The sequence below is a fragment of the Anas platyrhynchos genome, chromosome 5, assembly GCF_047663525.1.
Source record: "Anas platyrhynchos isolate ZD024472 breed Pekin duck chromosome 5, IASCAAS_PekinDuck_T2T, whole genome shotgun sequence".
Taxonomy (NCBI): domain Eukaryota; kingdom Metazoa; phylum Chordata; class Aves; order Anseriformes; family Anatidae; genus Anas; species Anas platyrhynchos.
In genome coordinates, this window is record NC_092591.1 from 52967279 (window position 1) to 52988818 (window position 21540).

At 43.1% G+C, this 21540-nt stretch overlaps 2 protein-coding genes across 3 annotated transcripts in view; one reads left to right on the top strand and one right to left on the bottom strand.

Annotated features, from left to right (window-relative positions):
* Positions 1-1294: 1294 nt before the first annotated feature.
* On the bottom strand, positions 1295-20722 carry SYT13 (synaptotagmin 13). 2 transcript variants are annotated; one of them, XM_027458882.3, is made up of 6 exons: positions 20063-20722; positions 15091-15313; positions 13010-13150; positions 11093-11406; positions 6784-6913; positions 1295-6553 (listed from the first exon to the last, which is right to left on the bottom strand). In XM_027458882.3, exons 1-6 carry the CDS (start codon positions 20243-20245, stop codon positions 6249-6251), a joined length of 1296 nt encoding a protein of 431 aa, XP_027314683.3. In that variant the 5' UTR covers positions 20246-20722; the 3' UTR covers positions 1295-6248. The 2 variants fall into 2 exon arrangements, with proteins under 2 accessions (XP_027314683.3, XP_027314684.3); XM_027458883.3 differs by having other exon boundaries at positions 13010-13144; positions 20063-20721.
* Positions 6983-21540, top strand: part of LOC101803782 (astacin-like metalloendopeptidase) — a 46801-nt gene continuing 32243 nt past the window's right edge. Inside the window, exons 1-2 of the mRNA XM_072039061.1 lie at positions 6983-7930; positions 12481-12600. Of these exons, the coding sequence (XP_071895162.1) occupies positions 12598-12600 (3 nt within the window). The 5' untranslated portion in view covers positions 6983-7930; positions 12481-12597. The remainder of the gene's footprint in view (positions 7931-12480; positions 12601-21540) is intronic.

Below are 21540 nucleotides of genomic sequence, written 5' to 3' on the forward strand. Positions count from 1 at the left end.
GAAAAACAAGCTTTCTGTCTGCACTGCTGTCAGCTGTCCCCGTTTCTGGGGAGATGGTGCAGGGTGGACGAGCCACGTGGAGACGGCACAGCAGGCACACCAGGGCCAGGATAGGATAGAGATGGTGCTGGCAGAGCCAGCGGGTTTGTGTCAGACCTGAGGTGTCTTTCCAGGGACATTTGGGGCCCCTTCCTTGTTCAGTTTATCAGAGATCACCAGTCAAGGTGCAAGGAAAGGGAGGAACAGGCTACAGACCTCTACGCCCAGCACTTGCCATAGCTGCAACAAATCCATTGGGTTAGGTGCCCCTCTCTCCTGGCACACAGAGGATTAAGGACCAGCCCCATTTTAATTTTTAAATAATGGTGGCAAAAAAAAAAGTTCTAATAAACCCAATGTGGCAATGAGCAGTAGGGGCAGAAGGAGGATGGTTCTGTAGAGGCTGTTGCTCCTTCTGAACAGGCTGGGCTGGCAATTACTGAGGAGCCCAGCATTGATCCTCTGGGCAGGGAGATTTGTCCATGTCAAACACGCTGCCCCTGTTCAATGCTCTGTGGGGCATACATGCAGCTCCTTTCCCTCCGCCTCTGCGGCGAATGCTCCAGCAGCATCAGCTCTGAGGTGCAGCTGACAGACGAGCATCAGCCCTCTCTGTGAAGCCAGCAACAGCCTGGAGCTCCTTCAGACTCTGCTTTGCTGTTTCTCCTTGTGCTTTAACACTGACTGTGATGGGTGACAGATTGCCCCCAAACTGTCAATGAGGTAAATAGCTCCCACTCCTGCCCCCCAAATCTGTCTTCAGTTTCTTTTATGTGTAGTTTTTGATCTTCGTGTCTTGTTAGGAACCAGCTAATTCTGGTGATAGTATTAGGTCAGTTAGGCAGGTATTTGCTCCTATTGGTGCGTGGTTTGCAGAGTATCATCAGCACCCCCCAGAAAGTACTGAGATCAGCAAGAAGGCTGAATCCAAGTTCACTTCTTAGCTTTGTTTCAGAGATGGAGCCTGTATCTGGGTGAAAGCTGACTGCCAGATCCTATTCCCTAACCTCCAAGCTGCAGGAAAGCCTTTACAGCTTTGCCTAGCTACCACCCTGATGAAAAGCCAACAGCTTTCCAATGTTTGGCCAGAACAGGACTCCACTCCTGGCTGCTCCCCTTCTCATCACATACCCATCCCTTGGAGGTACCATTCAGAGGACCTCCTGTGGACTTATCCCAGTAGTTTGTACCTCTGGCTTGCGAGCCACACGCACAGGGGACTTACCCTACAGCAAACAAACAGACACAACGCCAATACAGTTTGGAATTATTTACTTGTGGTGATTTACATTTTGTGCTGTAACATTAGACACAATGGTTGAGTCTCATGCTCTTGTTTGTGCTTTGGACTGTGCGTACAATATAGTCTTGACAAACAATATCTGCTCTGTACAATAAACACATTCAAACACTGAAGGACTGAGTAAGCAGAAAAGCCTTCTCATGCTGGAAGGCCACAAAACACTATTTCACTTTACCGCTATTGTTGTAGAGTTTGCTATTACCAACACAAAATAAAACAATATAAAGTGTCAAGTATTTATATTTGCTCATCATGCTTATCTTTCAGCACACGAACCAAATTCATTTTGAGACATAGTTACATTCTGAAACACAAAAAAGATGCTGCCAAAGCTTTGCCCTTCAATCCAATCAAACTTCAAACTGAGCTCCAAAAGAGTGCAAGAAGCGTGGTCCAAGCTACCTTGGCTCCCGGATTTAACTAAACGTCATTGTGCTTAACTCAGACCCCTGCTACTGATACAGTTTTTAAACTATTTCCCACCATATTGCTGTCTATAAATCATGTGCTTGCCAGTGGTGAAGAACAGTTGAGCTGTAACGCATAGTATGCAATTTACAGCTATTGTGTCTTTATGCTGCAGAGGTGGCAGCACTGATGTGGGAAATAACTACACGGTTTGCCTTTTCAATGGTCATCACAGGAAGCAAGTAATTAAAGTAACATCCAGTTTCCTGCACACCATTTGATGAAGATCAGGTCCAGAATCTCAGATTCACACACATCAGGAAAATTTGGGCAAACCTTGGGCTGTATTTCTAGAGCCCAAATTACAACCTCCTCCATTCCAGTAAAAAATGTGTGTCTTGGGACACTACTCCCACAAAGTACTGATGACAGATGCTAAAAAAATGCAGAGTACTAGCTCTGAGGGCAGGCCAAGGCAAGACAACATATGGCTATCTTCTATGTTTTGACCAAATAGCACCTTAATGCAGCCACAGGTTACTTCTTCTGGCCTCTCAGTTCCCTCCTGTGAACAGAGGTCTCAGCAGAAGACCAGCTTTCTCCCAGGGGATGCTGGATGCAATACGGGAGCTGCGTTTCTCATTCTGTCTGACAGCAGTAGTCTCGTTTGGTTTCTGCAACTGGATGAGGAATAGTGAACCCCCATCCTCAGAGTCCCTGTCCCCTTTGTGAAAAGGACTGCTCTTTTTAACCAGATTGACTGCATTTTTTTCCTTCCTCCTTACTTCACTTACAGCCATACTTGCACATTCATGTTAGTGGGTTATAGTAGGCAGAATGATCTGTGCAGCCTCTGAATCACCACTGGGGAATCTAAATACCTGGCTGCTTGGTCACACACAGAGCTTAAGAACATTAGTTGTCATAACTGCTTTTTTTTTAGCTTCTTCTGGTACAATGCAGTTTATAAGCAGCAGCCCTTAATTTCAGACATGTCAGTCATGCTCGCTGATATTCCTGTATTTACAGCTTCAGGAACTGAAAACCATGGAGCTGTCTGCCTCAGTTCTCTGGCAATTTTATGCTGAAATGATGCTTTTACTGCTCGTATTGCTGAAACTACTCATTATGATGACACTGAGGATTTCCAATACTTTTTGTTTATATTTATAATAACAGTAACTGCGTAATTCATCTGCCTGGGCCTGTCCAGCTCCTACCGTGCCAGGGCTCGGGGACATACAAGCATGGCTAAACATGTGATACAGGCAGTGGGTTACCTGGGATAAGGGCAGGGCCCTGGACAGGTGCAGGAATGTGATGACAAACAGCCCCTATTAACAGAGTTCAAAAGGGCCCGGGCTGGGCGTCCCTGCCCCTCCAGTACCACACGTACGCAGCATTCCTTCTGCTCATGGGAGCCAGCACCCTTAACTGCACTGCCTTTTAGTCCCTGAACAAACGGCACTCATTAAACCAACACCTGGCAGGTTGTTAAGACTGTGGTGAATGCAAAAAACATTCTTCCCAGGCTAAAATGCCAGAAAAACAGAAAAGATCGAACCAGAGAGATGCATACATTTGTACTGCTCTTCCCCATTTCAATTCTGATGCAGCAAAGGAGGGAACAACACCAGTCTTTAACACCAATGCCACCACTTTGCCCTAAGAAAGTTTTGTATTCATCTATATATACATCTTTTTCTGCAGTAAAAGAGGACATTATTCTTTTTCACAGCAAAATCAGATTTCAGGGGGCTATTTCTTAGATGCTGTAGGATTGCTATCTAATTACAGGGTGTGCCAAAATCACCAGGGGCAGAGGCAGATAATGCTGTTTACAATCAGTCACCAAGACGTTATAAAAGGCTCATTAAAATAAGGAGGCAGAACTAGAGAAATCTCTTGGCAGCAAGACAAATATTTGGCCCTTCAGGCTTTCAGTGCCAGCCAAATAGCATCATACCATGAAGTTATCCTTCTTATCATTATCCTAAAAAGAAAGAAGAAAACTGCAGCATTGCCAGAAAACTACAGGTAGAGTAGACCAACATGACAACAAATTTTGCACTTAAATGGAAAACATTATTCCAAATCTATAGGAATACATACAGACAAATCATGAACATAACTAGGATTGTGTTGAAGCAACTAGTAAGAATGCCCTATCAACTAAATCTCTACTGTGTCTAGTTTATTCACAGAATCCTACATCTTTTTCTTAATAAACAAAAGCCCACAGAGCAAAAAAAATAAATCAATTCTGTTTTTGTTTAAATCCTTCCTAGCCAGTAGAGCAATATCAGAGATGAAATTATTAGTTATGAGTCATTGACATATTTTGCTTTTCTGTGTGTTTGCTTGGTCAAAGCTGTTTTTACCACTTCCTTCAAAGTGCTCCTGTAACTTCTGGCTACACCACCTATAATGGGAATAGCAGTGTATGGATAACGTTTTCCAGTGTACATTGACCTTGTTGATTTGTTCACAGAGTTACAACATCACTGAGGTTGGAAAGGACCTCTGAAGATCTCATCTTGTCCAACCCCATCCCTGCTCAAGCCAGGGTAAACTACAGAAGGTTGTCCAGCACCATGCCCAGTCAGGTTTGAGTGTCTCCAAGGATCAACAACCTCTTTTGGAAACTTGTTCCAGTGTTCGATCATCTTCACAGTAAAAAAGGATTTTTTGCTTCCTTCCTTCCTTCCTTTTTTTCTTCCTTCCTTCCTTCCTTACTTACATGTACTTCCCTCTCTCTCTCTGATCTTCTCCAAGGATCAATCTCAGCAAGCTTGCTGAGGGTGCGCTCCATCCTGTTGTTCAGGTCATTAATGAAGATGTTAAGCAGTGTTGGTCCAAATACCAGCCCCAGTCAGTAACAGTGAGTGGCTTCCAGCTGAACATCACCCCTCTGTTCATAAACTTCTGTGCCTGGCTCTTCAGCCAGTTTTCAGAGACTGATTCTGGTTGTTTTCACTTTCTCTATTTATTTCTATTTGAAATAAATTAATTTATTGAAATAAATTTATTTCTATTTGAAATAGAGGGACCCTCTAATAGCTGACCCCAGGGAAAAAAATGTTCTCAGAGTTTTTCAGTGTTACAAACCATATGATTCTGTTCTCAGATTTTTAGATGTTTTGTCCCCATGCATGACCCTCAAAGCTGTGTCTGCTACTTGAAATAAAGTGGTAGAACAAACAGTGTGTATTTGAGGTCATAACATCATTGCTGCCAATTCCAGCTTTTCAGTCCATCTAGACAATAAAAGGACAGTAAACAGTAACATTTAAGCCATGTCAAATCTTGAAAGTGTACACACACCAAAAAAAAAAAAAAAAAAAAAAAAAAAAAACCAGCCCTAGAGAGTCTGTCTGGTCAGTGAATTCCTTCTGTCTGGAAGTGATGAAATAGATGTCAGTTCTTAAGGGTTGTCTTCAAGTAATGCTGGTATGAGGATTTGAGTGTCATAGTTAACTGTCAAACCAAAACCATCAATCATCTGCTAAGGTATGAAATGATCCCACTTATTTTGTCTAGTCTTAGATGCTGCCTGGAATATAATTAGTGTATTTGAGACTTTTCCAGATCAGAAATTCCCAAACAAAAAAAATAAATGTCAGAAAGCAGAAGGATTTGGTCCAAGATTTTGGAGGTAACATCCACAATAACTGTTTGTCCATGTTTAGGGTCTTCCTGGGTGACATTATAGAAAGATAGAAAATATGGGTATTCTGTCATAGGATCATGAAACATTCATGCTTTCAACAATTTTTATGAATCTTAAATCTAAGATATCAAACACTTTAGGAAACAAAAGTGAAGGAAAGTATTTGACTTCTTATTTGGCAGTGTTTGCTTCAAAGGTTACACAGGATGATAGTATTGCCTGTCTCTCTTCTTCCTCTGTTTTCTCTATTTCTAGATATCCATCTACAGTAAATTGGTCTATGCTTCCACATGTCTTCTCTCTTTCCTTCATACTATTACTTTGGGTCAGAAGTCAACATTAATGTCGTGATCTTCATTTCTTATGATCTTATATAGCATTATGAAAAACTGTGGCTGGCAAAATGGCTGCTGCATGTTTGTAATAATGGAGCAGGCCCTCACCATTAACTTGGGTGACAGTGCCAGGTGCCAAGAAGCAGCTTAAATTTCCATGATTCCTCTGCTTCCCTCTGCTCCTCTACAGAAACAGGGACTTCACAGAAATGACAATGGGCAGGCTAATAAAAGTAATTCAAACCATGTAGACAGCCAAGCCCCTGTTTCAGAAGACCACTTGATTGGGTGAGAGATTGTCCTCTAATTAGATTTCCAGACATTTCCCTGGGCTATCATGAGGCATTCTTTTGGCAGGAAATCAGAGAGGGTGGCCTAAGAAAAATGCTGTGCCAGGCCACTTTGTGGATGGTAAGGTGGAAGGTGAAATGCAGCTTATTCCTCCATGCTCAGAGGCTGGGTGGAAATCTGGTTGGCAGTAATCATGGTGTACCTACATGTGGAGCTGGTGCCACATGGCAATTTGTCTCCTGGGATTTCTCAGCATTTCTTCCCAGTGGTTCCTCTCCGTTCCTGTGACGTGCAAGCCCAGGCTGCACTTGCCGAGCACATGGCTCTGCCCAGCAGCATCCTGGCTCAACATTTCCAGCTCCACACTGGAGGCACGCAGCAGCTCATGAGGCACCTCAAACATGATCATCTCGTTCCAGACAGGGTTGATCTTGTGTTTGGCACGTTTGGTCTGCTTCTTCTTCAGCTTCAAGGACTGATGCCTCAGTGTCACCTTGACAGAAACATCTATAGAAGAAGCAGAGAGAGATCATGCAATAGAATGAATACAAGGGAAATTTAACTGATGACATCAGACTGAGTGAGAGAAAATGGTCTTGGGGGTTTTCGTTTTCACTTCTAAAAACCACTAAGTCTCTTCAGCTTTCTAAGCCATCCTCCCCACTTTCTTTCTAGGCACAGCAGAAAAAAAAAAAATAATCTCTGTTTAGTGCTGTTCCACTCACTATTTCACTCACCATTTCCAAGTAGATCTTTCAGCTGCTTGGAATGGAGATTTTTAGCCTTAATAATCACCACAAGCAGGCGGTTAGCTGCTGGCAGGTAGCTGATAGACAGCAGAACCTCTCCATGGCCTGTAGATGGCTCCTGGAAATGGAGATATAGGAAGGGTTAATTTTTGATACAATCTGGGCCATAACATTAAGAAAACCTACTACTAAAAGGGGATGAGTGTAAGGTCATAGACTGACCAAGTTGTCTCTCTATCTCTACAGGAGTCTTTTGCAGTTAAACGGGATGAGAATAAACCAGAAAACATGTCTGAGAGGGATCCTTCACTCACAAGGCCCAGCTCACATGGATTACCTCCTTCTGCTGCTGCAACTGCTTCCCAACAGCTACTTTTTGTGTCATATTTAGTAAGAAGAAAAGAATTTGGGACTGAACTGTTGTGTATATAGGTGGATACTTGTTTTAAGAGAAATTATCTAGCTGTCCTTTATTTATATCCCCTACTTCCATTACTGCTTTTCATCATTCACTTGTCATTTGTGTGAGGGGGCTCTGACCAGACATGGAGGCAGGTTCCAGAAACTAACTGCCAAGCAATATCTTGGGGGTTGTGCCACACAAACATACTCTGGAGCCAGTGTTGAATCTTCTTTAACCCTTATCTGCTATTAAAAAAAAAAAAAAAAAAAAAAAGGCCTAAAGCCCTCTGTCAGTTTTACCTTTCCTTCCTGGCCTGTCCTCCCTCAGCCTGTGAACAGCCCTGCTGCCCAGGTAGGATTTCCTCTGGGTCAAATGCTCTGAACAATCAAGCATTCACTTCAGGAGGCCATGCTTTGTTGTTTTTTGTTGTTGTTTTGTTTTGGTTTGGTTTGGTTGGTTGGTTTTTTGTTTGTTTGATTTTGTTTTGTTGTTTTGTTTTTTGTTTGTGTGGTGCTGTTTTTTTTGCTGGAGGTGGGTTTTTGTTTGTTTGCTTGCTTGTTCTGTCCTTTTATTCCTTTCCTCCTGTCAGCAATTGGCCTCTTAGCCTCCTGACCTTTCTTCCCTTCACTCGCTCTGCACAAGTATCGCCGTAGGCAGAGCAGGAGGGAAACGATCGCGCCGGCAGAGGCTGCGGGCCTGTGGCGAGGGGCGAAAGGGAATGGCTGCTCTCTGGTGAGTGCGAGCTTGTGACAGAAATCTGTTTTAGTGTGTGGTTAACGACCCAGAAGAGTCACAGAAAGGCAATGTCAACTCAGTAGACTCCCTTTGGACTCCTTAGCGTGATCTACAAGCTTTAGGGCAGACAGGCCTTCTCCAGGCCATTTCTGTGCTCTCCACTTGCCGCTTTAAGTAAGCCATAAATATTTCAAATTAAGTTTTCACCGGGTTTCTTGCAACAGGCAAGGACAGGCCCCCTGTACGCTCCCTGTGAGGTGATTGACTCTCCAGAAAGCGTGGCTGTCCTCAGTGTCTGCTTTGAATGATTTATTTGTCCTGCACAAATCAGGGGGGAGGCCATTAGCTGGGAAGCCTGAAATTCAATCCCAAATCAGCACAAGTAAATCTTCCTTTATACACTCAGGTAGCAAGGAAAGGCTTGTATGTGTTTCACTTACTGAAATCCTGTCCTAAATGCAAGTGAATCTAAAAAAAAGAAACACAAAAGCAGAGGCAGATTTAAGTGGCTCTGTGTCCACGACAACAGAATAGGTGTTTGCACATGGAGGGACCAATCCGAATACCACCTCAATACAAAAACACAGTTTCAGGCAAGTTATAAACTGCTTTTTTTGCTTATGTATCCACCCTGTATCTCACCAAGTCTCACTCTATAGCTCTTGGATATAATAAGGTTCTTGTAGCTCCAAGCACAGTTAGATATAGTAAAGGTTGAGGGGTAGAGAGAGGGTGGCAGGGGGCTGTGAATGCACACATGCACACACACATATTGTACACACTCATTGCACACACATATCACATGTGCTTATGGCTTTTTAGCCTCTAATGTTCTGTTCAAGTTCTTGACCAGCCTGTATCCACATGAAACCAAAACCTGTAATGGTTGGTTTCTGCTGGATTTTTGCATGAAGAGACTCAGCCACGGGTACCTTTCCTTCTCCCTCTTTCTTTTGTGTTTGTTTTTGTTTTTTCCTTGTAAATTCATAACCAACATTTTGTGCTACAGCCTAGCGAAGTCACACAACTGCCAGAGCTTCAGTCTTCCTTTCTGCGCTCTGAGGATAACAGGCATCAGGGGGTCATCAGTGAATTACGTGTGCAAGGCACCATGAAATCACAAAAGGGAAGGTGCTATGCAAGCAGCCGCTATCATCACTGTCATTAGCAAAGCAGTGGGAGGGAAGGAAGACAAGATAAGGATATCAGTCTGCAGTATCTATGTTTTGCATTGCTCACAGCACTCCATGAATTCCTGAATACTAATTGCACTACCTGGTTAGCTGTAAGCTTCCCTCTGAGCTTTTCCTTGTGTGGGAGAATTACCGGGAGGCTAGGAATAAAAATTCTGCAGCACACAGCTTTTCAAGGAAATGTCAGACTTTAAACAAAGCCCGGTAACTTTGTTCCTGGATGGATGCTGTCAAAAATAGCTGCTCTTTTTTGATCAGCTCTTCCTCACTCCCTCCCGCTCTGGTTCTCAATGAATGATTCAGGATCTGTATATAAGCTATCTGTGCAATGGTTGGCTCTCTCAGGTCCCAGATGACGCAAATTCAGCTTTCACTGCACATCCTCAGCTCAAACTGGGGCACTGTTCAGCAGTACAGTTAGTGTTAACCTTGTGCTGTCAGCCTGGAGAAGTAATGAGTGTTGTCCTGTTTCTGTGTGTACCCCGAGTACCCAGTATGTCAGGACTTTATCAGGTGTATGAGTGAAAACTGACCATTGCCATGGACTGGCCACTTCTTGAGTATTGTTTACAAAGCAGATACTACAGTAGATTAGGGGTCTGGGGATTAAAATTCTAATGGTTTATATTGGAATAGGTTTGTTTTGGTTTTTTTTGGACCTATTTCTTGAAGCAACAATCTGGGATCTCAGTTCAACTTACTGCTAATAGGTACCTACTTAGCCTTGTGCTTTATGAAACTGATTCAGACCACCCATTTATTTCTTCTGCCCCTTTCTCTGCCAGAGTTTTTTTTTTTGTTGTTTGTTTTGTTGTTTTTCCAAAATAGGCAGCCCTATTAGCATTCAAGTAGTGATCAGATAAATTAGCAATATTGGAAATCAGAAACAGTCTACTCTGTGACTGAGAGTTCTCATCCCCAATGGTGACCAGCAATATTTTTATTATAGCAGGGTTAGCAACAACGCTAACATTATTTTGCATCGCTCACCTTGTGCCATACCAGAGTACAGTAGGTATCTGTTTGTAGCCATGTACTATAAGCAACAATAGCAGTGTCCTGCTGCTATGTTGTTAAGCATATTGCTGCTGTTAGAATAATCTAGTTCACTGCAGGGAAAAGGTTCCTGAGGAAATTTGCTTGTAAAATGTTAATACAAATGAGGCACTCCCTGCACATACTTCAAATACTGTTGGAATCCTTTCCCTTATTTTCCATGTCCGTGCGACTGGGAAGATGTGGATAACAAAAGAAAGACAAGTTTTGTCATTAAAAACAAAAAAAAACAAAACAACAACAATGCCGACCAAAAAATAAAATAAAATAAAATTTAAAAAAATACAATGCAATGGGTGATATTTTGACATCAGCCAGAACAAATAGCGCTGCTGGGCTGGTTGTACTGAGGAACAACTGCTCCTTGTCTTCAGTTCAGCATTTTGGTCCCATCAATGTGTTTCAGTTGTACAGCTGAGGGCTCACTCAGTTGCTGCCATGTACCCTACCCCACCCAGCACAGCAGAGTCCCTCCTTCCTGCTCTGTAGGCTCAGTCTGGTCGCTGAACTTTTGCTACCACAGTCCCTGCATCGTTAACACACAGAAACTCACATTAACACACAGAAACTCACGTAACTTCTGTAACTTCTAAACACAGACTTTGAATTGCAGATATCAGTGTCAGATTGCCATGTAATTGAGGGAGGGGGAAAGGGAGCTTTGGCACACGTGCTGGGAGTTGTAGATGCAGGGACTGGGTTGATGGGCTTTTGACTGCTTTCTGAAATGGTGAGGTCAACACAGAGCAGTGCTAAGTGACCTCTGCAGTCACACATCACCTGGCCAAACCTGGGCCCAACGGAACAGAGCCACCCACCCAAGGACATGCAGCTGTTTTGGAAGAGGGCATCTCTTCTCCAAAAAAAACCACTAGAGTTTCTGGTCTACTAACACAGACTTAGTCCATACCTTCTCTGGCATCTTTAGCCTTTCCCACTGGGCCATCCCAAAGGAGTCCTCTCTGTCAGCAAGGCTCAGTTTGAGTTCCCCCACAATGCTGTGTCTGGAGAACTTGTCGCAGTTTCTCAGGGTGAGAGTCAGTGTCCCCTCAGGCTTCTCCTCCTTGGGTAATGGGAACCGCAGGACCTCCTCCCAGAGAGTGTGAAGTACCTTCTTCTTCAGCTCTGTCTGGGCTTCAGCAATGCCAGACTTGCTCACCAGCGTGCCCAGTATGTAGCAATGGCAGCCGGCATCCTGGTCACCACTCATTCTGCCATGCATAGCTGGAAAGGAAGGATTGACTTTAAGGACCTCTCATAAAAGACAGCCCATAAATATTGGTGGCTAAATTGATTATTTTATAAGGGACATAAAATAAAACAGCCACATAGACACTGACTCCAGTTCCTGCTTGCACAGGGCACACTAAGCCATGAGTCCATGCTGTGGTGTTTTCCTCATGGTGTACAATGTCTTTGTCCTTCTGTTGCTGCAGAAGGATGCTGTTGGTGTTTGGGAGACCATCAGCTGAGTTCAAAGAAACATGCTCTGTTGAAGATGCAGAGCAGCAATGAGATGAGACACAGCATGGCACAGAGACAGGGAGCTCCCATTTACCTTTACCTTGGCACACCAAGAAAGCTTCTTAAAAAGTTTTAAAAGCAGGATTGTCACTCATAGGTGTCAGAGATGGGAGAGAGCTCTCTCCTGGCACACATCCACACCTGCAGGCCAGGGTGGGATATGCCTAAGGGTTATTACATTCTGCTTGTCCAACCTCTGGCAAATAACTCTTTCAGAAGCCACCCTACAGCCCAAAAGATCTGTGTCCAGAGGCATTGATCCTTAATTTTATATCCCTTTTATGTCGAAAAGTCTAGACTGAGAATGGCATCTTATGCTCCTCTTCTGCATCAAGAGAATTACACTGCCTTCTGTGCAGCAAGAGGAGCACTCCTTCCCCAGAGGGGTCACGGAACAGCAGGACTCCGTGGGCTAAACTGAAGTCCCTGCTGCAGTCAGTCTGAGGAGAGCTGTTCCCGAGCTGCCAGTCCCCACGGAAAACTGGAGTCCCCTGATTTCTGGGGGAGAGGAGCTGGGGAGCATAGCAGACACAGCTTGGGTAGCACTGGGGCACCCAGGGAGGAGCAGGCTTTCAGGAGAGCCATGCCAGCAGCCCAGGGCATCCACCCTTCAGGGCAGCAGAGGCTGTGGGATTGCTGCTCCAGTCACTCCACAGCAGCAGCCACCGCTTAGCACCCATTCGATTCTCGCTTCAGAGGGTGTGATTTGATTAGGCTTCCACAGAGATCTGCACTGTGCATGAATTATTCAGTCAGCTTATTTTACTTTCCCAGAGGAACCGATGATGCTCCAGCCCTGAGCAGGGAAGCTGTTACGGTTGTCAGTCTCCACTTCAGAGAGTGTCGCAGAGCCCAGCCGCCCAGACAGAGGGACCTGCCTCAGGGGCCTACATGGTAAGTCTGGTGTCTACAGCTCACCTTCTGACTTGGCCTGAGCAAGAGGCAGTAGGGAGTGGGTTATGTTGAAGATCAAAAGTCACAGAGAGGAAGGAGATAGCAGATCCCCTCCCTTATCCCCACAGTAAAAATTAAATAAGAGGTGGCTTTCTACCAGGGCTGGGACTAGAGAAGTCCATCCTGGTTCCTGGCTTCTGCTTCTGAGCTGTGCAACTGATTATTCCCAAGCTGTGCCCTGCACTGACATCTCGAGGTATTTCTGTTCTGCAAGTGCAGCTGCCAGTGAAACATCCAACAGTTCTGGGGAAATATGTTGATTTTAATGTGGGAGGGGAACTCTCTATAAAATCAGGTATCTTGTACCTTCCAGATAGGAAATCACTAGTAGCAGATCTCAGCCCCTTACCTTCCAGAAGGGCCACACACAGCTCAGCTTTTTGTTGGTCGTACGTGAGGGAGTAGCGCAGTTCAGGGACCTGGTTACAGCTGGCTGCCCTCTCGGGGTTCAAGTGCTCCGTGACACACACATCTTTTACCACACCTGAAACTGAAGTAACCCCATTAGCAAGCAAGTCTTTGCCTTCCAAGGAGAACAAACCCACCATGTCTCGACTCAACTCTTCTAAATGTCTTACTATGCCTGCACTTTGTATGCAGGAATATCACTTATATTCCTTCTTCCCTCACCGAATCTCCTTCTTGCTCTCTCTTCTTACACTTTCAGGTCTTCTACAGCACCTGGACAAGCTTTCTGCTCTCTTCACCATTGCGTGCTCTAAGTTGCTTCGCATGTTCACTCTTTTACCTTGTGCCTAAGTCAAGGTGCTTAAACTACACTCTTGTTTTATATAGTTTTTTGTTTGTTTGTTTTTAACTACACTACTGTTTTTATTGTTTTGGTTTGGTTTGTTGTTTGTTTGTTTGTTATACACATTGGTGAATTGCATCTTGTGTTCTTTTCTGCATTAATTCAGACCTCTATAATTTATTTTTTCTAATTTAACTCTACAGTCTTTGTCATGCAGAAGGCCAATATGACACTTATTCAGATAGCACTTAACCAAGCTGAAGATTATGAGCTTGGGAAGCTTTGAGGCAGTTTCTCCACATCTGATTTTGAAGCTGGCTATGTACTTCATATTGAAATAAAGCAAATGGCAAGACCAAAAGGGGAGCCACAGCTTTTTGGTATCAAAATCTATTGTCTGCGAGGTCAGTCCTGACTCACACAGACAACAATAATGGTACCAGCACATTTCCTCTTAAAAGTCTCAGCCATGGTCTGTATCTGTTCAACGTGGCACCAAGAAGACTGCAACAAATCTGGCTTAATTTCATCAGTACTTGAGCTATGAAATCAGGCACAGAAGGAAGCAAACTTGTGCTGTTACCAGCGCAGAGAGGCTCTTAAACCAACACACTTATGTAAAGCTTTATTCTACATGCAGCAATCATCCTTCAGGCTCTCCACCCTGTAATATTCTTCCTGACACTGAAGGATGTGGCTCAGACAGTCTTTTCCTCTAATGCAGCTGCTTCCCATGGTACTCCTCGCTTTTGCATACTCATAAGTCTCAGGGTGGAGGGATGCATGTGGCAACCCTTTTCCCTGAAGGACAAAAATATAATCTCAAGCAATTTTAAAAAATAAATGCTCTAAAATAAATCATGACAGATGGCATTGTGCCTCTGGCAAATCTTCAGTAAGGTTTTATTAATGTGGTAACACGGTAACCATAAGAGTCAATTATGCTGTTAAAAAGACAGCTGTGAAGGTAAAAATCAGTATGGAAGCAACCCAGACTAGCTGCCAGATGTATACAATTAACGTTGCATTTTCTTGTATGCTCCAGGAATCTTATGTTCCAGGCTTTGGCATGCTACCATTCGGGCTGGCTGGAAAACAAGAATTCTGTTTGGTAAAAATGTCTTAAGTGTCAGCCCTTGGTTTCACTTCACATTACAACAAACCAAGACCATCTCACAGAACTGGTGAAAGTAAAGGAGCAAGGAAACTAAAGTACAGGTTTGAACCAATGCTGCCGATGTCCCTGAGAGGGACAGTTGCTGGGCAGCTAGCATTTCTTCTGGAGGAGCAATTCTGCCTAATTTTGGCCAGGTATTACACCCATACTGTGGCAACTGCTCTCACTAAAACTTCACACTAAATAGATGTTTTTCTACAAAATGTCTGCTTCCATTAAGACAGATTCTTCAACACAAGAGTGCAATTCTTGCACATTTAGAGAAAAAAAAAGTTTCAATTATGTCAATTATGTCTGAATGTCCTGATGTGCTTCATGATTACTTTCTATTAAACACATATATCTAAAATAGAACTCACAATGTTCATGATAAGAGAGTGAAAAGCACCCTATCTCTTCATTTCCATGTTTATTTCTCTAATTACAATCACATTATTCTCGAAAGTATTACAGATCTACACCCAGAAAAGCAATCTGTAGTCTGAAGACCAAATGTTCTTACCGTTTTGAGGGAGAACAAAAAGCTCTTCATTGACTTGTATCTTCATCCTGTTCTCATCCAGAACAGTATGTTTTCCAGTAGCTGGTTCTTCTGTTGTCTTCAAGGAATATTGTGTGTAGTTAACAATTTCAGGTGAAGTTACCATTGGTTTGGGGCCATAAATGTTGGGAAACTTCAGGAGTGGTCGAGGCTGGACTGGCTCTGCCGTTTTCTTAACATTGAACTGAAAATCAAAACATTGTTTATTTCTTTGCACTAATTCTTCTGATTCTTTCAGTGTTAAATGAGCTGAGACAAAGGGAGAAAATACAATGCCCTTGGACATTCTTTCTGTCATTATTTCTTTGGTTAGAGAAGCTGCTGCCCAGATTTTCTTGCCAAATCTGCTACCCTTCTACTTGATGTACATCCTTTCAGAGTCACTCCTCCACAGATGTTTGGTTGCAGCAAGAAACATCTGTTGTTTCTAAGGACCAGAGCCCCACCTGACCCTCAGACACACAGCTCTCCTTTATTATACAGGAATCGACATTTTGATTTGTCTGAGTTTCTTTTTAACATTTTATTTCCCTGCTGATTGCTGACCATGGTATCAATGAAAGAGCTTGAAAGATGGTGCAATGCCCAGGCAGACTGGAAAAGGTTGGCACAAAGAATTATGTTCTCCTCAAACAATGAAAAATGTTTTAGTGGAATGTAACAGTCATGTTTTCATTATGTCCCAGGAAAGAATCCCCTCTGCTCACAACTGAAATCATTTCTGATTCATTTATATTTGAATTCATCAATAGAACAAAAGCTGACTAGCAAATGGCTGACCCTCTCATCAGAGTTTAGTAATGTTTCCAAAGCATGAAAGACAAAAAGGAGAAGTAAAACTGCCATTTTGGTTGATTACTGTGCAGAGGGATTCACTCCAACCCCACTGCCTGCCAACCTATTCTGCACTAAGTTTAGAGTGAGGGAGAGCCAAAAGGCATTCGTAATTGTAATTAAAGTTTTTCATTAGTCTCATTGTTTCCTGTTAATAATGAATGTAGATGATGCCCTGAGGCACTTGTCTGTGTTGGGACTTCGTGGTCCCAGTTCAGATGTCCTGAGGGAGCATACCTATTCCTTAAGAAACAGCTGAAGAAAGAGAGCAGTCTTGGCCTGTAGCCCTTTCGTCATACCTTTTTTTTCGTCATACTCTGCTTGGCACTACAGTTATATGGACTTGACAGTGGTAAAGAGCTAATTAGGTCAGAGACGCCATCTTCTCAAGACAGCTGGTACGCTGGTGTTTAGGAAGTCTACTACATAACAGCATTTTCTCTTGTCTAATTTCAAGGACTCTGAAATAGGTGTTGAAAAAGAAACACGTCATTGCGTGCAGATCCCCACCTAGCATTCGGCTGAGTTTAGTTATTATGTAAGTCATACAGTGCTGGTCTATAATAGAAATGTAGTGAGATCCTTCTTTTAGAGATGTGAGCCTCATCAGTACTAAAATACATAGGAAGTTTGAAGTTACTTATCCGAATTTCACATGCTGTTTTCTATTCAAAATTAAAACAGACCAACCAAAAAAAAAAAAAGTTAGGAAAAGCTAGAAAATAGCTTGAAAAAAAAAAATAGGTCATTTTTATTCTGCAGGGACTCCTAACATGCACAAAGTACATGCCATTGGCAGCCAGTGCCTGCTGTTCTTTCTCTCCCAAACCCTCTGTATAAGCGTGCTGTCCTGCTAGCCACTGAGCATCACACCAGATCAGCATGCCTGGGTAGCTGTGTGCAGGAAGCACTTTGGGACCCTTTGGGATGAAAAACACTATACAAATGCGAGGTATTGTTAATATAATCTTTTCTCCACTTACTAAAAGCCAGACATTTAGTCAGGAAATCCATCAGCACACAGCAACTGAGAGCTCCACTGGGTCTAAATATTCTTCTAGTCTGTCTGCTCTGCAGAATTAGAGATGAGAGACATATGCAAGCACAGTGGGACTAGCCCATCCGCTCTTCCAACTGCATCTGCTTCTGTTTATTATCTTTGCTGCCAGCTCTGTACCCAAGCGCTGTCTGCTAATCTAGTTACAGAGCAGTGTCCTATGGAAGTTCCCTTTGCAAATCAACAGCGATATCTTAAATAAAGAAAAACTCATACGGTTCTGCATAAAATGTGTGAAAGCAAGGAAAACAAAATTAGCTAGGAGGCTCCAGCTGACCCTTCTGGGTCCCTGCCCAGCATCACTCAAACAATGCACTAGGCTGCTGCCACTGCTGGATGTTTTTAGGCATGTTTAATCTGCACCCATTGCTGACACTTTGCAAATTTACAGCACTTATTAATTGTTCTGTAGATGTATCTTTGTGTTTGAACTCTTCCTTCTCAAATATGCAGGGCATGTCCATAGGGAACCTCTATCTATAGCAAATACAAGCATCAGTGTCATGGGAGACATGGCAAGTGGATAAAACGCAGTCTTGCTTCATCTTTCTTTTGTCATCTCTGTTTATCAGAATCAGTGGCCCTGACAGGCTTCAATAATTAAGTATGCCAAACACCGACTAGGACATACAGTGTACTAATGCAGTTGGAAAAAAGTCCTGACAGGACAATTTATAAACATAGACAGAGATGATAAAACTGAGACACAGGCTCAGAACTCAATTTGAGATTCATTCCTTCAAGGAGTATAGACTAATTCTGAATCTGTGACAGGAGAATGAATGCATGTTCCTGGCAACAAAGCTATTTTAATTGGAAAGGTTTGTTAAACATACAGAATATGCAAACTAAGAACATTTTGCACTTTCTCTGACAGAATGTTCATTCGGCTGCTATAATTTGACCAAATTTCTTTAAAAAAAAAAAAAGAAGACAAAACAACAAAACAGTAACATTAGGAGTCATGCTTCGAATTAGAAAGTCTACAATACTGAAAGCATACAATCATTCAAGAAAGAGTGATGCACTGAGGGTATGTTGAATAATTTGATTCTGTATTGGTTAAACACTGGATTAAGTTAAGGCAAAACTTGACGAGTGTAAAAATATTGTGAGGACCATAACCTGTGATGTGCTGGGTACTGCAGGTTTAATTGGACACGAGGGCTTAACTGGACTTCACGGTGACTTAGTAGTTATTTCAGTCATGCAAGAGAGATGACAGCCTGAAGGACAAGCTCCAGACTGGATTAATACTTTACTAAAATATTTCCCAAAAAGCTGTGTAAAAGAAAACGTCCATTCCAATGATTGAATTAGGGTAAAGATTTAAGAGTTTTTCAAGCTCTTTCAAAAATATCTTGTAGGAAAAAAAGATGGAGAAGTTATCTGTAGGTAGTTTTGTCCCAGACACTAACAGCTAGAAAAAAATACTATGCAAAGTGATGTGACTGTCAAAGTTACACATTTCTCATTCATTTTAACAGTAAACATGGAAAATCTCAACATTATTGTACATCCTACTTTATACAGGAGTTGGCAAATCTCTTGTATGGGTTAAACAAGAAAGGAGACTAGAAAGGACATGACAAAACTATTAAAGAAGATAGACAAAAACTATTGAAGAAGACAAAGAAGATAGCAGGTTAAATTTTCCTAGGAAAATGCAAACCAGTATTGGCCATGCTTGTGGATGAATGCTCAGAATTAGCAGCAATTTCTGGAGAAGTCCTAAACTCAGTGCAGATGTTCAGCCATGGCCAGTGGAGCCTACTCCCATGCCCAGTAAATAGAAGCTAATGTACTGCTATTCTGCGCCAGCTTTTACAAATACAATTAGTAGACTTGGTCTTCGTTCCTCAGAACAAACTGCAACAGGAGCATGAGGATGCCAGGGCTCTTTGCTGAGAGCCTAAGAGCAGTATCAAGAGAGAGACTGAAAATGTAATTATAAGCATTACAGAGAAGTTCAATTAGGACTCCCGCTACACTCCTTAATAATACAAAAATAATAGGCACCTCAGATAATTAAAAGGCAAACAAAGACTTTTATACAATGGATCATTGGCCTTTGGACTTGGCTGCTCTGGCATAACATTTGGTTGAATGGCTAGATAAAACTGAAAAGGATTTAGGCACATAAAAACACCGAAAGCAACAGCCAACAGGTAATACTTTCAGAGACTGCCCAGTGCTATAGCTCCTGCTGAAGACCTTAGTCAACCGGAAAAATCAGTCCAAAATTTCCATTTGAAGGACAGCTTCCAATAATAAGCATACCAAAAGTGTCCTGTGATTCCCATTGCTCTCTCTTTCAGTAGGCTCAGAAATAAATCAGGGGATTTTTTGGATTATAACAAGACAGAAAGACACATGGGGATGCCTGACATTACTGGTCCATCACATTGCTCTTACTGTAAGTAACAAAGCAATTCAGCGTGATGAGATCATTCGGTCCTCACACTCCAGATTCTCACTAGTGTTTTTATTATCATTTCAATGCCTGATTTTAACTTCACACACAATTAATTCCCCCAGTTAGAGGGGCAGAGGGAGGAGAAGGGACGATTTTCAGAAGAAACCAGCTGTTGACAGGGAACTATCCTGCAGGAACCATAGGGTAATGTGAATAGAGTCAGAGAAATAGCTGTTACAGGAGATCCCAGCAGGAGTCATCTCCTCTTTACAATGCTGCGTGCCACCTGGTAAAGTCCAGCCTTCTCTCCTCAGGAAATGATTTCCCTTGTGATCTCGCTTGACAGCTGAGCAGCATTTCCAGTCCTCCTCCCCTATTTTTGCCATTAGCAGCTTTCTCTTTGGCAGTGTGGCAGCTGTCTCCTGCTCTGGTAATTCTGCGGGTCACCCAGCCCCTGTCTCTGTGCTCCCCTCAGTCCTCCCATTAACCTGCTGTTACATCCTGAACCGGGTAAGCAGATAAATAAGCAGAATAAATCACACGCTGAGTAGCCTAAGAGAGAAGTTGCATTCCCACCCTCTGCATTTAAAGAAAAATCACAGAGTAAAGAAGAGATCGTGTCTTACTTGTTGGGCTGGCTGAAGCACACTGGGCTTAGTATTTTCCGTGTCCTCATCTTGGTCCTTTTCTGAGAGTCCTTTCCCAGGTTGCTTGCATTTGCAGAAGCAGGTGAGACCGCAGAGTGCAAGGATGCTAGTTGCAGTCCCTAAGGTAGCCCCAAGGGCTATAATTGGGGCAGATAAAACCATTGTCCTGAGCTGCACAGAAACAAAAAGCACAGAAAACCTGTGACTCCTTCTCTTCCCTGGGAGAGCAGCTCTCACACATCCACTGTGATTTCTAGCCTGGCTTCATTCTCCTTGGAAGTCTGAAAACAATTCTCTTGTGCAGCAAAGAAAAGGGACCAATCTAGAGACAGAGATAAATCATCCCACCTTTGCTAGGCAACAAGGCTACCTTTCTATCCTGATGATGGAGTTTCTGCTCCAGGTCAGGTGGAGGAAATAGTGATTGTGGTGCCTGCAATCTCCATATAGCTGCAAACAGGCAGTTTTCATTGAAGCCTGTTCTCCAGCTCCACTGGGAAAAGTCTGATGTGTGATAGAGAGGAAAGACGTCAGCAGAAGGGGCTGGGCCTTGCTAGCTAACTCACAGAAAGTGCATCCAAATGTTTAATCTGCTCTCTAGCTACCCTGATGTCTAGCCTGCTAATTTGCTCAAAAGGTTATTTTTTTTTTCTGTCTGAAGGGATAGATAGTGATTGCCAAAAGGTGCTGGTCTGAGAACCCCAGTTAGGATTTCACTGCATGATAGCACTACACAGTCGGAGCAAAGCCTGTGTGTATGTCAGGCAAAACTTTACCACTCTTCAGAGGTTGGGGAATGAACAGCTGCAAGAATTAAGCACCGTCCCACACCCCACCATCTTCCCCTCAGAGCACAGGGTCTGTGCTGTTTGGAGCTGCTTTCTCCGGCATCAGTGCGGAGCAACACTTCTATTCAAAAAGGCAGCAGAAAATCCTATCAAACAAGACACACTGGCACATATGCTGCTTCCTCTGGAGAGGATGAGAGAGCAAACAACATATGCTGCATATTAGTCATACCGCTTACTACACCGGTGTGAGGCAGTGGGCTGATGAGCAGAGGAAAGGAACCCACTTGAATAGACCTGAAGGGCCACGCAGCCCTCTCAGGCAGCTTTCTCTTGAGGTGAGAGGGTGACTGATTTTCTTTGACTCATTTATTTTTTCCTTCCATCACAGCCTGCCTAAATTGGGGAAGAGGCAAATCAATGCCATTTCTCAATGTGTTTTTTGTGACATATGCAACCATTTTCTGGGTCAATTCACAAGGGGTACCTAGTGGCCAGAAGATGATCATAATTCTGGGTCACTATATATCTGGGCCAGAGTGGAACTAGTAAGCAAGAAGCAAAATATTCCTTATATGGCTCTGGAAAAAGTAACCAGTTCTGCTGGGAGTTTCTTTGTCTTTCTATTTTGGAATGCAGCTGCTGCCTGTGGATCGGGGGAAAAAAAAA

Bases quoted from the DNA above. Each gene is read 5' to 3' on its own strand.
- SYT13 (XM_027458882.3), bottom strand. From the start codon at position 20,245: ATGGTTTTATCTGCCCCAATTATAGCCCTTGGGGCTACCTTAGGGACT. The intron at 13,151-15,090 runs GTAAGAACATTT...GGGTTACTTCAG, and splicing joins TTTTGTTCTCCCTCAAAACG to TTTCAGGTGTGGTAAAAGAT. The intron at 6,554-6,783 runs GTGAGTGAAATA...CTTCTTCTATAG, and splicing joins GAAAGATCTACTTGGAAATG to ATGTTTCTGTCAAGGTGACA.